Source organism: Teleopsis dalmanni, chromosome 1, assembly GCF_002237135.1.
Source record: "Teleopsis dalmanni isolate 2A chromosome 1, ASM223713v2, whole genome shotgun sequence".
Classification (NCBI taxonomy): domain Eukaryota; kingdom Metazoa; phylum Arthropoda; class Insecta; order Diptera; family Diopsidae; genus Teleopsis; species Teleopsis dalmanni.
Genome location: NC_051846.1, coordinates 136658716 through 136674738, shown reverse-complemented (window position 1 = coordinate 136674738; position 16023 = coordinate 136658716). Strand labels below are relative to the sequence as shown.

The following is a 16023-nucleotide window of genomic DNA, read 5'->3' as shown; positions in this document are numbered from 1 at the left end:
AAACAAAATTGGTTCATGATTACGCATTTGTATTGTTTTATCTACTATTCGTTAATTTAAGATAAAACTTATTGTTTTGTTTATATATTTTGCTCCTTGGTCTAGTTTTCTCATTGAAATTTTTAAAATTTAACCAAAAATTTTGTTAATAGGAATTTTTTATATTTTCATATCTATGAGAATTAATTATTGTTAATTAATTATGATATAGAAAACTGAAAACGTTATCACATGCATAAATTTATTTTAATACTACATAATTATTAATTAATTTATTTTAATTTATTGTAAGCTTTTAGCACTTGTCAGTCCGTATATATGTTTAATTACAAATTTTGTTTAGGTACTTATTTTTTTAAATCAAGACAAGATCAAAAATTTCATACATATTTAAACTGAACTGCTTTGGAAGATGTGTTGGAATTAATAAATCTGGTAATTTATATTCCAAATCTGATACACAAACTAATCAATCCAAACTGAGACTTACCTATTATTAATAAAATTATTTATATGCATTTCAGAAACGGTTGAAATATAAATTGTTGTTGAAAATCTTCTTTAAGTGTTAATATACTAATAATTTGAACTTATAACTTAATACTGAACAACCCTCCAATCCAGCAAAAAAAAAACAATTTTTATTGACGTGCGACTCCATTTTTCAAATAACTTTCCTTCCAGAGTGGTACACTTATTCCAAAGCTGCGTAAACTTTTCGGGGATTTTTTTGCAAAACAAATTTTCTTTGCCCTCAAATGTGAGCAAATGTATTACAACCTTCTAGGTAGGTTGGAATGGCAGCCTTGTTTCCAAAGAGTCCACTTGAACTCAAATAATGGCCCATTATACTACCTTCTATAGATCGGTAACAGTTTAGCTACGGGAACTACGGGAATAGCCTTAAACTTAGGCTTCTAAGTTTAACCTTCGAAGGTTAAACTTATTTTAACTTATAAAATTACTTTATCAATCTATAAAACTTTAATAAGTATCTTTTTATAGTGTTTTGGATTGGTAAATCTGGATTCGATCAAGATCTCAATCTGTCAAATTCTTCTAAATCTTCTAAATCTAAAAAGAAGAAAACTGGAATTTAATTTAAAATTAAAATAAGAAAAATGGAACAGAATGTAATTGCCTAAACTGCCCGGCTTAAGAGACCCTGAATTCGACTAAATGACAAACTCAAAATATTTGCTGAACGCAATTGATTTAAATCAAGTACGAGCGCGGTTTGATAAGTCAGTGACTTTTTGAATAAAATAAATTTTTTCGGCAAATAAACATTTTATTTTTCCACATAATCACCTTTTAGCTCGATACATTTAGTCCAGCGTTTTTCTAATATTCTTATTCCCTCCAAATAATAGGTTTTCTCAAAGGTCTCAAAATACGCGTTTGTTTCGGTAATGACTTCTTCATCCGACTCAAATCTCTTACCGCCCAGCCATATCTTTAGGTTTGGAAACAGAAAATAGTCACAGAGAGCTAAATCTAGAGAATATGCTGGATGGGGTAGCAGTTCGTATCCCAATTCGTGGATTTTGGCCATCGTGACTTAATCAGCACACGAAATTCACTTTTTTCCATTTTCGTAAAAATTCACGTGGTTGTCTACTTTGAACGGCTATCAAACACCAACTGAACGACGTAGCTTGCTCAAAATTAAAAAGTTGCCTACTGGTAGATTACAGCTGACGGCAGCACTGTTGCATTTGGAGTAACTGCGCGGAAAATTCAAAAAGTCACTAACTTATCAAAGCGCCCTCGTAATTCTACAACCAGTATTGATAAAATTTGAAAAAACCACAATTTATCATAGTTAAGTTCATTCATATAGCTGTGGTTTATGTGTTAGTTTTAAACAACTCAAATAATAGCACAGCAAGTGCAATTGTAATTTGCGAATAAACACCAAAAATTGAAAGAAATCGAAATCCGAATAATGTGAATTTAATATAAGTTGGCTTTGTATGTTAACACGCGAGACCACGACTGAAATTTGATAGTCCTGAACATAGTCTAAACTATGTTCAAACTCTACCGTTTTTTTTAATTGGTATAAATTATAAGTTTTAGTAAATTGGCTTGAATAAGATGAGAGAACCTATCTAATATGTTTTCAAATTTCAAATCTAAATGTTTTATTCTTTAATAATAAGCCAATCGATCAAGTAGTGAGATTAGGTATCAAATTATAGAAAAATTTAAATAGCTATATATTTAAGAATAAATTTCACCTTTCCGTCAGATACCAATTCATAAATTAGTAAATGCATTTTCCTGCAATAAATATATCTTTTTCTAAAATCATATATATCTTAATACATACAGAAGGCTTGACCTATAAAATAAATGTTTATAAGATATAAATTTTATAATGAATAATTTTATATAAAGTGTCATACTCGTTAAATAAATTTAGCGAAAAAATGTTTAGTCGTCAAGTGCCATTCTAAGCTGTAAATCATCTCATAGTTACATTTTTGTGTATTCAAAAATTAATATTTAACTATTAACAACAATTTTGAATATAAATTTATAAAAATTTTTAAATCTTTTAAGAGTCACTTATTTTTTGTGATGGAATATTTAAATGGCGGTGATCTCATGTTCCACATACAAGAAAGTGGTCGTTTTTCGGAAGAACGTGCAAGATTTTATGGTGCCGAGATTATTTCAGGTCTAAAGTTCTTACACAAGAAAGGTATCATATACAGGCAAGTATAAATTTATAAAAATATGTATATTAATTTAATTCTAATAAAACTTCTTTGTGTAATCCACAGAGATCTCAAATTAGACAATGTGCTGTTAGACTACGAAGGTCATGTACGTATTGCAGACTTTGGTATGTGTAAATTGCAAATATATCTGGACAAAACGGCGGACAGTTTTTGCGGTACACCAGATTACATGGCGCCTGAAATCATAAAGGTAGAAAAACTTTGCATCTATGAGAAATTTTCGCATATAAAAAATTATAACTTCTTATAGGGCGAAAAGTATAATCAAAACGTTGATTGGTGGTCATTCGGTGTACTTTTATATGAAATGCTAATTGGACAATCTCCATTTAGTGGTTGTGATGAAGATGAGCTCTTCTGGTCTATTTGCAATGAAATTCCATGGTTTCCTGTATATATATCAGCTGAGGCAACTAGTATACTCAAAGGTGTAAGTTACTTCGCACTCCACCGACAGATAATCCATTCAATCAATTTTCTTTCTTTATTTAAAGCTTTTAGAAAAAGATTACACAAAACGTGTTGGCTCACAATATAGTCCTGCTGGTGATATAAGTGATCACATTTTCTTCAGACCAATTGAATGGGATCTCTTAGAAAAACGACAACTAGTACCTCCATTTAAACCTCAAGTGGTACGTATTTAAAAAAAACGAATTTTTAAATAAGTTGTTAAAACATTTGTTATATTATATTCAATGAAGGGCACAGTAGACCCGACGATCGCAGTGCCACATCCCCTAACAATATTCAATAGCTTGCTTTCAAACATATTTTTCTATGATTGTCACATAGAACTATAGTTTTCTATATGTATATACATCAAGTGCAGGTCTAGCCTGATCAAATGACTATCCTCAATCTTAGTTTCTAATGAAAACGCGTACATAGATGTTATTAATAGAAGTTGAAATATATTTTTCAAAATATAATTAGGTGGAGATTCTACCTGTCCACAAGGTATAAAAACCCCAATTTTAGACACCGTAATTGAAATAACAATTTTCATTTCCAATTAAGTAATATATCATCATTGCTTGAAAACTTTTGCTATATAACATTAATATTCACTTTGATATTGACTTGGTAAAGATTTTAATTATTTTACTTTTAAATGTCCATTTTTTGCCAGCAGTTAGACGCCCACCGTTTCTAATTACCATTATCATATATAAATTTAGTCAAATTCACATTTCCACTGTTCACAGTGTGACTCTAAGAAGTTAGTAAGAGTTTGAAAATCTTAAGCATCTTCTCTGAAGCATAGAGAAGTAGTCGAATATTAAATACCCCAGAAAATAAAATATATGTCACAACAGTTCTTCTAAATTTTTTTGAAGACCCCCTATACGCATTCCGAAATAACCTGAAGTGTGCAATGCAATCACGGAATATGCATCAATTACCGATCAACTTTATCAATAAAAAAATGTCCCAAAATTAGTTTGAAGAATAGGTTTTTAAACATTGATACTATTATTTATTTTTTATTTTATTATAATTTAAAATTTAATAAATAACAAATTAATTTTCTCTTCGGTCTTTCTTTAGAAACATCCATTAGACACTCAATACTTCGATCGTGTCTTCACAAAGGAACGCGTGCGTCTTACACCTATTGATAAGGAAATTCTGCAATCAATGGATCAGAAGCAATTCCATGGTTTTACATACACAAATCCACACATAACCCTAGACTAGAGTGAACAAAAAAAAAATTTTAATATTTCATCTTATTCTTTTCTAAATTTGATTTTAATTAATTGGTGGTTTTTATACTCTAAACGCAGAGGGTTTGAGTAAAATTTTGTATTATAAAAAAGAAAACTTTTTAATAAGGAAAGAAATATCTTTTTAAAATTTGTACATTTGAATTTTGTAAAGGAATTTATAATTCCTCACGATTTAGTTTTTAATTGGCAACTTGACAATCGGTGCAAGTATAAATTTGAAATGAATACATTTTTAGAAGAGTTGAAGGTCAGTTCGTCTGCGTTATATTTGTGATTCTACAAGATTAGACAATACTTTGACTCTTCTCTTTGTTACACATTATAATAACTTTTCAAAAACCAGTATTTATAGAATTACTTATTAAGAAATAAATTACTCCTACTCACTCATTAATGAGAACTACTTAAGTTTAAGTTAAAAGTTAAGCATACGTCTATACGTCTAGTCATATAAGAATCTGTACAAAAGGTGTGTCTCCATAAACATGTATTGTATATTCCCTCCAAATTTTTATTCATTGATGTTTCATTATATTTTATTATAAACAAATAGGAATCCTTTTTGTTAGGTTTGCTGTTTTATATAATAATATTTTAATAATATTTATTTAAATACTGTATGTATACTAATAATAAACAATAAAACATTTATATTAGCTAATTTAGAATATTTAAAATTATTATTATCTTTCTTAAATTTATTTCAAATCTCAATTGAACTCTCAGATTTATTAATTATAAATAATTTGAGTTTATTAAATTTTCGCTATAGTTTCCATCTTAATTAATGTTGTAAGTCGGTCAAATCCAATTTATATTGCAATGTTTTTTCCGTTAAATTGTTTAAAATAAAAAAGTAATATTTGTTGATTGAACCATATTAAATCATTTTAAAATAAAAAAACAAATAAAAATAATGACATTAATAAAACAAAATTTATATTCTTATTATTTTTTCTATATATAACAAGAAATTTACAAGCATTAAAAGTGCTACCCAAACCATCTTGAAAACCACCACTATATTCTAATATACACCAATTTTTTCAAAACTATCTCAAGAACCCCTGAGATTGAACCAGTCAGATTTCAAGAATTAAGCCTGTAACTGTAAGTTACAGTTAAACCTGTAAGTTCTGTAACTTTTCAAAATTATAGAACTGTTGAAATGCGTGTAGAATTAAGTATAAAAAAATACATCAAATAAGCTTGTAGATATCTATATAGTATATTAATGTGCTTCAAAAGTTCCACCTGCTAACGAAGCAAAATACCTTGATATATCACACGTACACAATTACACTAGCTTAAAGTTGCTATTGATTGCGTACTTTAAGAAAAAAAGAAAGAACTTGACTTAGGATTAAACAGGGTAAGTTACCTTATGGGCTGAAAGTTCGAACTTTCAACTAAAAACAGTAGATGGCCGTACTTTATGAACGTTATCAAAACGATGTATTGCAAAAAGTGGTTAAAGATTCTTTCTTAGTAAAAATTTGTTATTTCTATCAAAACCTTGATATACTATTTGTTATCAACGTGAAACAAAAATACACTAAAGCTCTTAAAGATCGTATAATACGTAACACATGAACTTGTAATAATAATAAAAATCATCATACCAAACTTCTTCTTCTTATTTGGCCTCCTTCTTTTTTAAAGAAAGTTTCGTTTTTTTCCGATGCGAGACTGCTAACCTTGCGATCAACTCCCAACCTGCAGAACCAGATCCCCTGCAAATCTGGAGATAAAATTGGTGTTTAGTAACTAGGGAGTTTCCTCTCTGCTACGTGTTGTCAGGTTATACCGTCTGTGCTCGGTCGCCAGAGCCTTGTATGCGAGAACAGAATGCACCATGTGTGGGTGAGGTACCAAGAGGCACACTTCTGCCCCTTGTATCCCATCGAACCAAACTGTCTGACCAAAAATTATTTGGAAGTTTTTAATTGTTCAGCGTATATTGGAAAAATTGGCGGCTTCCATATCAGTTATTAGCGCCATCAGGTTATAATTTTTTTACACTAGATGTTTAAAAGAATCATGAATTTAGAATGTAGATCATTTTTTAAAACATTTTTATATATGCGACAGCTAAACAAATCAATAATCTTTGGAATAATGATTTGAAGACAAGATCCGAATTACAAAGCAAAGGCTATATCAAAACACCACATTCTTTCTTGAGCAGGGGTTAAAATTCGAAACTTAAATGTCATTCTAATATTCTATATTGCAATTGTAAAAACAATTGATTTTCAAATATTTATCTGATATTGTTCTTAGTACTGGCATTCCATTTTACAATATACAAACATTATACCTATTACTATTACTACAACAAGTATCACTATTCTATCTGTTTTTCATATGGGTAAAAAATGTATAAATACTGGATATGGCCAAAGAGCAATAAATCAATGGACTTCCGTTTTACAAATTTGCATGAACCAAATTCTGAATGAACACTAATCAGATCTTGTATCTGAGTAAGTGATAAGTTAGTACATTCAATTCAAGTTTCTCATTTGATAAGAATTACATATGTGTGATGTTCGACTGGTTAAAATTCATAAGTTCCCATCAAATTAATTACACAATAAAAAGTTAATAGAGTATTAATTTATCCGGCAGCGAAATAAATAATCAATTAATAAAAAAAAACCCATCGTATTTGCCTTAAGCCAAACGAACCAAGCACCAACATAAATCAAGTTTTGAATGGTCAGTTGGAGAAAGACGAGCGAGTGGGAAAAAATGTAAACAGTTACGTTAGATTTTGCTCCACTAAAAAGCCCAGCCGGCTAAGAGCATACACTTAATGAAGTTATTTTTACTTTTTAACAAATGAACTGGAAGCAGCAAACTTACTGAAAAAACCTAATTAGAAAACCTAGCCTGGCCTTTGTAATCCAGTGTAAATTATTTGCTCGAGATGACAGAAAAGTGTCTTGTGCTGAGCAGATATGCGCAGGCGCCAAGTAGTAAATATATTTATTTACTATTCATCATTGAGCAATTATTTGGAGTTGGAGTGTTGGAGCAGCCTACTTATCAACGTCAGCAGCATTTTTCCTATTGTTTTCGTATAAAAGTGCAAGTTTATCGTGCAATTTTTATCAGTTTGAATTTGGAAGCACAACTTACTTTTATTGTTTTTAATTTGGATCAGATACAAAATTTGGAGGATGAAGGTAAGATTGACATTTGAAAACCCATTACAACATTCCCTTCGACATAATGATTAATATTTTTTATAAAAAAAACTGGCAGCTGTACTTATGTGTTTTGGTATCGTTGGTCACCACTTGTTCCGCTGGATTTATTGGCTTGGGAGGCAGCTCAGGAGTTGCCAGCCATAGCGCTGGCTATGGTGGCGAAAGTTCGCATTATTCGCATGGTAGTGGTCAATATTCTGGAAGTGGCGGGCATATTTCTGCAGGAAGTGGACATACTCAGAGCGATGCTGCTATAAAAACAATAAAAATTATACATGAGAGTGCAGGAAACTCAGATCACGCTGGTTATTCCAATTTTGGTAATACGCCTCAAAGCAATTATGGAGTGAATGACCACAGTGGAGGTACAGAGATTAAGACTATTAAGGTAATACATCAACAAAGCAGTGGTGGTCATGGTAATTATGGTGGTGATTATGGTGGATCAAGCTTTGCTGAAACTCATAGCCATGCAAGTCACACTGGTGGAAGTGGCGATGTAAAAACTATTAAAGTTATACACGAACAAGCAGCTGATGGTCACAGTGCAAATTATGCTAGTGCAGCAAATGCAGGTTACAGTCACGGCAGTAGTGCTTCTTCATATAATGCACATAGTGGTAATGCCGAAGTCAAAACAATTAAAGTAATACACCAACAAGCCTCTGGCGGCTTTAGTCATAGCCATAGTCATGGCGGACATGATGGACATAGTAATGGTGGTGCAGCTGAAGTTAAGACTATTAAAGTAATACATGAGCATGGGAGCAGTTCCACTACTGGTGGATATGCCAATGGAGACGGTAATGCAGGTTACAATTATGGAACAAGTACTAATTACGGAAGTCAAAATAATGTTGGCGGTGCGGAAATTAAAACAATCAAAGTCATTCATGAACAAAGTGCTAGAGCTAGTTCTGCTGCTGAAGGAGGTTATTCTTCCGGATATGTTGGTGGTAGTACTGGCACAGGTTTTGCAGTCAATAGTGGCTACAGTAGTGGTAACGTTCACCCCGCTAATGCTGAAGTAAAAACCATCAAAGTGATACACGAACAAAGTGGCCACGGAAGTTTTGGTGGTTATGGAGGTGGTGCCAGCACATTAAATAATTATGGTGGTTCAACCAATAGTGGTACAGAAACAGTCAAAACTATTAAAGTCATACACGAACATAGTTCTGGTTCAGCTGGATATGGTAACAGTGGCCATTCAAATGCTGCCAGTTATGCCAATAGTGGCGCTTACGCGTCCGCTGGTGCTTCTGATGATGCCATTGAAACAATCAAATCACTGAAAGTGATTGGTGCTCTTTCGGTTGGATCCAATTCTCATGCTGGAGCAGGTGGAAGCATTCCCGCACCTGGAAGTTCCTATTTGCCACCAGCTGCAAGTAGCGGTTGGCAGTAAATCACATAATTGCTTGTTGATTAATATTATGCACAAAACTCAAGGTTGTTAGCTTTTTAACACAATTATGTAAGAATTCATTATGCACATTGTATATAAAAACACATTTTTTTTAATTACAATATAAATAAATATATTTTTATTTTCCAATGAAAACACTTTAAAATCTTCAAGTGTCGTGTTATATATTTTGAAGTGAGATCCACTTTAAACTTGGGCTTTCTTCGCAAATTCACAAGTTATGAGTCTCTCAACTTAATGATCATTAACTTTTCGTGTATAAAAGATGCCAAAGTGCATCTCTTGCGCCGTTATCTTTCTCAACCTCCAAAGACTGATGTAGCATTAACACAATTATGTTGGCCTCATAAGAAATGAAGGTTACTAGTACTTAAATTTAATTTGAAAAAAATTTATAAAATTAAATACATACATACATGCAAATAAGTGTCAACTTTAGCTATAATTATGATAACAACTTCCACACTTGAGACAATTAGATATAGTTTTCGTTATCTGTTTAAAAAAGAAAATAATTTATATTGTAAAATATTTAGTTCCACATATGGTATCACATATGGTATCAGGTATAAAAAAACGCAACTTAAAAGATAGATTATAAAATGACGTCATAAAAATCTAGTAATGCAAATGAATAAAATAGTCAAAATAAAAGCGAAAAGCAAAATATTTTTAAATTTATTTGTATTTATTGTGTCAGTTACTTTGTTGTTTTGATAGTCATAAGTAATAGTAGTCCATTTTATAAGGTATAATAAAATTTAAGTTGTAGTTGACTGTCTTTTTAATTACTGAACGTTATTCATATTGTAATTAAAAAAAAAATTATTTAAATATTTTAATATTAAATATTTGAAAATTAAATCGGCTGTGTTCCATTATTTAAATCACCACAAGCGAAAATATTACAAAATGCAAATTTTTGTGAATCAAAAAAAAATCATAATTATTCAAAAAGTGAACTCGGAACCAACTACTCCAACTACTACTCTAATATAAAATTTTAATATTAATTTTTAATATTTTAATCTTCATCTTACACTTGATATAAGTCATTTTAGTTTTTTTTTTATCGATATGGCTGACTTATATCAATTTGTTTTATTTTAATAATTAGACTAAAAGTTATTTTACATTATATTTTAAATCATATTTAGAGATTTAAAATAATCTCATGAATATTCAATAATTTTAGTAAATATTGAATTCATTTTACATTACCGAATGCATTAAGAAAAAAATATCAGCAGATTAGCAAAATCTGCGATTAGTTAACCAGGGATTTTCCTATTATAACTTATTGGAATAGAAGCAATAATACAGAAGCAAAAATACAGTTTGAACACAACCGGAAGAATTAGTAATCGATCTCTGATTTCCAAAACCTGGTTTATCTAAAATCTTCTTATTCAATTAACATGGGTCGAGTATAATTCCTTTAGACCAAACAAAACAAAAGCCGTACATCTTCATTAATTAAAATAAAATAGCAATTATTTATAGATAGTTTATTTTTTGGGACTTAACTCACGTAAACGTATGTATATTTTTAACCTAGATTTATAATTGTTAGCAATTATCAGTAAACAATTTATTTCAATTTTATTTATTTTTTGTAAATGGATATTTATTTATTAACTAATTATTATTATAATTATTTTATTAGCAACATATCAATTTAAACTTTTTATAGTGTATTAGGCGATTCAATAGTACACTATTTAGATTAAAACGTAGGTATGTAGTTTTCCAGTTCTTTAATGAAAAAATTAGAATTTTTTAATTATTAAATATTTTTTCTATTTAATTTATTATAATTTTTCTATTAAATATTATTATTATTAAAATAATTTCAATGAATTTAATCTGCTGTGTGTTTTACACTTTTTAATTAATGTTTGGAATCCTTAACATGGGATGTTATGCTCTTTAGCATTTTAAAAATATCAAAATAAATAAAAAAGTTTAATATCATAAAAATACAATTGATAATAAGTTTATTAATCGATATTTTGGATGATATAACGGTTTTAATAATTAACGGAAATAATAAAGAAAGTAGTAATGAGAAATGAGATAAATATGTAATGAAATGGATCCGTACTTATTAAAGAAGTAATAGGTACATGGAATTTTGAAATGCTTATACTTGTATATGTAGTGGACTAAATCCTTACTTCTTTCAAACTAATGAATCTCCATTTTTAAATTATGAATTATAGCTCATTGCATCAAATATGTTCATGTCATCTTGATTAAATCCAACAACATCTTAGACTAACCTTTCTCACCTTTATGGTTTTAGATTCTTTGTTCTTTTCCTATCCAAAACAGCAAAATCATTAACTATATGCACTGGTATCTTTTGTTCCAATATCACAATATCAGCAATGTTATTTTGTGCCCAATGTCCATTTAAAACTCACACAGAATACTGAATTGATTCTAATTAAATGTTGTACCTCTCATAATATTATGTGACTAAATGAGTGCTCAAAATTATTTCAGGCTTAGTTTCGTCGCCCAAATAAACATTCTTAATGTATTTATTTTGTTATCTTATATGACATCTCACTGAACATTTTAGGATTGTCCGAATAGTGGATTTAATTCCACTAATTTATATAAATTCAAATATGTCGACACTTAATATATATATATTTTTTTTTTGTTTTTTAAGCCAGAAAACATGGGCATAATTAAAAACTCTGCGACTAGGGTCACGAAAGGCCTCGGTTAAAGAGTGACATGACGTGGGGATTACAGTTCCACTCATCAAAGTAACGAGTCTGGTATGGGGGGGTTTTGAAGCACAAGGCTTGAATAAGGTCATCAGGGGAGGTGTTCAGAATGGAGACGTCAGGAGGGAGGTCGTAGAGCCGAGTGAGGTACCTACAGGCAAGTGACAAAGCGTATTCGTCAACACAGATGATCTTGGCATTGTCGTAAAGATTACGCTTGTAGTCGGTGCAATCTTGAAGAAGGTGGAAAAGATTGCAGATTAAATGGGGAAGTTAATAGGTAAATATTAACTTATCTTATTTAACTTTATAGAAGCTAGTTCCTCTTAATTATTAATTTCTTTGCGAGTCCAAGCAGGTAAAGTTAATAAATGGATGAAATCGCTTAACTATATAATGGAATAATATTCAAAAAATAACTTTGAAATAAACTAGAGTGCACTTATCATTAAATAAATAAAATAAATAAAAATATTGTTGAAAACTATACTCGTATGTAATGTAATAAGCAATTGAATTGCAACAAAATCATCTAATTTGAAGGGCACTGAAACTGAATGATCGCTTAACTTTCTTCATTGTTTTTGATTTGAATTTTAGTAAATTTAAATTTAGATAAATTTAAAATAAAAATAATTACATATACATATATAAAATATAAAGGTACTTCTACACCGAACTACAAATAATTAATAATAAGGAACAAAAAGATGAACCGTTGGAGTATAATTTTATGTGAAGAAGTAAACACAAACCTACGAGTATTTTAATCAAACATTGAAATTATTAAATGAAATATTCATTTTATACACTGCTATTATTTAAACATATTATGTTATAATTTATTCATTGAATCTCATTAAATCGTGTGCGAATATCTGCAAATGCAGAAATAAAATATTTTAAAAAAGTTTAATTAATTGGTGACGAAATGTAAAATTTTGCCAAATTTGTAACTGCAAAACAAAAGCATAATTTTTAAATTTGTTTCTTTCGGCGTAGATTTGCATAAATATTTGCGAGCAAAAGATACACACCTATTAAGATTAACAGATGTTGCAAGTTGAAGTTTTGCTTTTTGGATCATTGAGAAGGTGTCAAACGGATGGGATACGACGGAGATAATATAACCGTATTATGGAAATTAATGCAAATGCGCAAAATTGATGGAGAAGAAATTTTTGTATTAAATCAAGTTGGATTGTGCAAGCCATGTTATGGGCAATCGACAATCAACTGATGTTGTTTTAAAACAACCTAATTGATGTATAAAAAGAATGTGAGTTTATTCAGTGGTCATCAGTTTGAGAGCTACAGCCCTACAGCTTAGCGAAGTTCCTATTATTAAAAATTAAGCAAGAAACTTCCAGCATGAAGGTACGAAAACCTCAACCATATATTTGACGTGGATTATTATTTATATTAAACTCTTTCATTTCATAGGTTTTTGTATGTATTTTAGCCATTTTGGCTGCCACCTGTTCGGCCGGATTTATTGGCGGCGGTAACATTGGAAGTGGTGGCGGTGGTGGTGGTAGGGGTTACAACTACGCACCTGGACACAGTGGAACAATCGGCGGTCATCAGGATGTACAAACTGTCAAAGTTATACACCATGAAAGTGGACACAGTGGTGGTTTTGTTAATGGGCACTCCGGTAGTCATATTGGACATGGTGGCCATGGCGTCCATCAAGAAGTGAAAACTGTCAAAGTAATTCATCAAGATGTTGGTCATGTTGGTGGAGGCGGCGGTCATGTTGGAATCAATCACGTTGGTGGTGGTCATATCGGAGGTGGTGGTCATATCGGAGGTGGTCACCAAACACAACAAGTGAAAACAGTTAAAGTAATTCACCAAGATGTTGGTCACATCGGAGGTGGTCATATCGGTGGTGGACATATTGAAGGTGGTCATATCGGAGGTGGTCATATCGGAGGTGGTCACTCAGCACATCATGACGTCAAAACTATTAAAGTAATTCATAAAGATGTTGGCCACATTGGCGGTGGTCATGCTATTGCAGGTCCAATTGGTGGCGGTCACATAAGTGCAGGCCATCAAGAAGTAAAAACTATAAAGGTAATACATAAGGAAGCTGGTCATGGCGGTGGTTTTGTAAATGCCGCTAATGTTGGATTTTCCGAAAGTCATGATAGTCATGGTGGTCATGGTGGTCATAATGGAGTTAAAACAATCAAAGTAATACACCAAGACGGTGGACATAATAGCGGTGGATATGCTGGTTTTGTTGGTGGCCATAGCAATCATGGTGCCCATCATGAAGTTAAAACTTTAAAAGTTATTCACGAAGAAGGTGGTCATATTGGCGGTGGTCATGTAGAAGGACGTCATATTTCTGGTAATCATGGTGGCTTTGTTTCAGGAATTGGACAGAGTGGACATCAAGAAGTTAAAACTATAAAAGTAATACACCAGAACGGCGGTCATGGTGGCGTCTCCGTAGGTGCACATGGTGGTTTTATAGGTGGACATGGCAGTCAAGTCGGTCACAACCATTTTGGTAATCATGGTGGTCATGGTGGGCATGGTGGTCATGGTGGACATCATGAAGTCAAAACTGTTAAAGTTATTCATGAAGAAGTTGGTAATGTCGGAGTTGGTCACACGGAAGGAGCTCATTTCTCTGCAGGCCATGGCGATTTCGCTGCAGGCATAAATCATGGTAATCAAGATATTAAAACTATAAAAGTAATTCATCAGGAAGGTGGACATGGAGGAGTTTCTGGTGGTGAAATTGTTGGTGGTGGACATGGTGGTCTTGTTGGCCAAGAAATTGAAACTGTTGCTGTTTTACATCAAGAAAATGGTGGACATATTGGAGCTGGACACATTAGTGGTGGATTCGAACATGGTGGACACCAAGATATAAACACGATTAAAGTTATTCATGAAGAACACGGTCTTGGTGGCGGTTTCGCTGGAGGTCACAGCTTTGGTGGACATGGACATGGTGGTTTTATCGGTGGAGGCAACGGACATGATGAAGTGAAAACTATAAAAGTAATACATCATGAAAGCCATAACACTGGTGTAAGTGGCAGTATACCACATTCCGGCTACTTGCCACCAGCACCTGTATCAGGCGGTTGGTAAAAAATTATATTTCCACTGTGATACCTAGTCGTAGTTGTTATTTAGTTTTAGATCAATTGATTTAGTATTTAAGTAAAACCTTTTGTATATAAATAATAATGTTACATAAATTATACACAATTTATTTTTTTATTAATTAATTTATAAATTTACAAATCACTGAGTTGATTAATTGCTCTTAATATTGAACAACTTTTAACTTAAATAAAGTTTATTTTAATTAATTTAATTAAGTTATCATTTACATATATTAACTTTGTTGTTGGTATTTATGTTTTAATAACATTATACATAATAGTAACAAATTAGGTAGTTTCGTATAGTTTTATAGCATTTAAAGGTGCAGCCAAAAATGTTTAATATTCCTTGTACTTTGACTTCGATTAGAATGGATTTGCATTCTCATGCTTTCCTTTTGGTTAGTTTTAGTTAATGGGAAGGCATTGTCATGATATTTCAAATCTAATAAAATTTCGCCATCCTCATCGTATAAATTGAATTGCTTGGAATTCGACTTCAGTGGTTCGAAGTGCATTTGTGGTCTATTAAATTGTGTCTTATGCGATACCCAGAGAGGAGCATTCAAAACTGTTTGCGCTGGATAGTGTCCTAGACTTTGTGCAGTTGCGACTGTTTCAGATCTACCAGCATAGGTAGGCCGTTTATAATTGAAAGTTTTGTGGTCTTTCTTCCAACCTCTTTGTTTTGTGTAACGCACTTGTTTACCGTGAATGCTATGTATTAAACCGTAAGGCAAGATATCATCATCAAATGGTGTGAATCCAGTCGAATATATTCTCACTAAAATATCTCCTTTTCTTCGAGTTAAACACTTTAAAACGTCGAAATGCGATATAATCATAAAAAATAGTAACAATTTCAAATACATTTTCACATAAGAGTCTATTTATTTCTTCTTTATTATGAATTCATCTTCAACTTTTTTTTATTATTAAATCAACATGTTGAATACATTGGTTTCATTGTTATACATTTTTGACCGAAATCTTCTAATAGCGCTCATGAGTAAGCGAAAGC

The 16023-nt window shown here is 31.4% G+C and overlaps 1 protein-coding gene and 1 pseudogene across 1 annotated transcript; both read left to right on the top strand.

Moving 5' to 3' along the window:
- Window positions 1-2572: 2572 nt before the first annotated feature.
- Window positions 2573-5059, top strand: LOC119668941 (putative protein kinase C delta type homolog). Its single transcript, XM_038078630.1, has 5 exons — window positions 2573-2723; window positions 2793-2940; window positions 3001-3180; window positions 3245-3385; window positions 4302-5059. The coding sequence occupies exons 1-5, from the start codon at window positions 2587-2589 to the stop codon at window positions 4449-4451; spliced, it is 756 nt and encodes a 251-aa protein (XP_037934558.1). The 5' UTR covers window positions 2573-2586; the 3' UTR covers window positions 4452-5059.
- A 2609-nt stretch (window positions 5060-7668) lies between these two features.
- Window positions 7669-14985, top strand: LOC119666276 (annotated as a pseudogene).
- Window positions 14986-16023: the final 1038 nt, after the last annotated feature.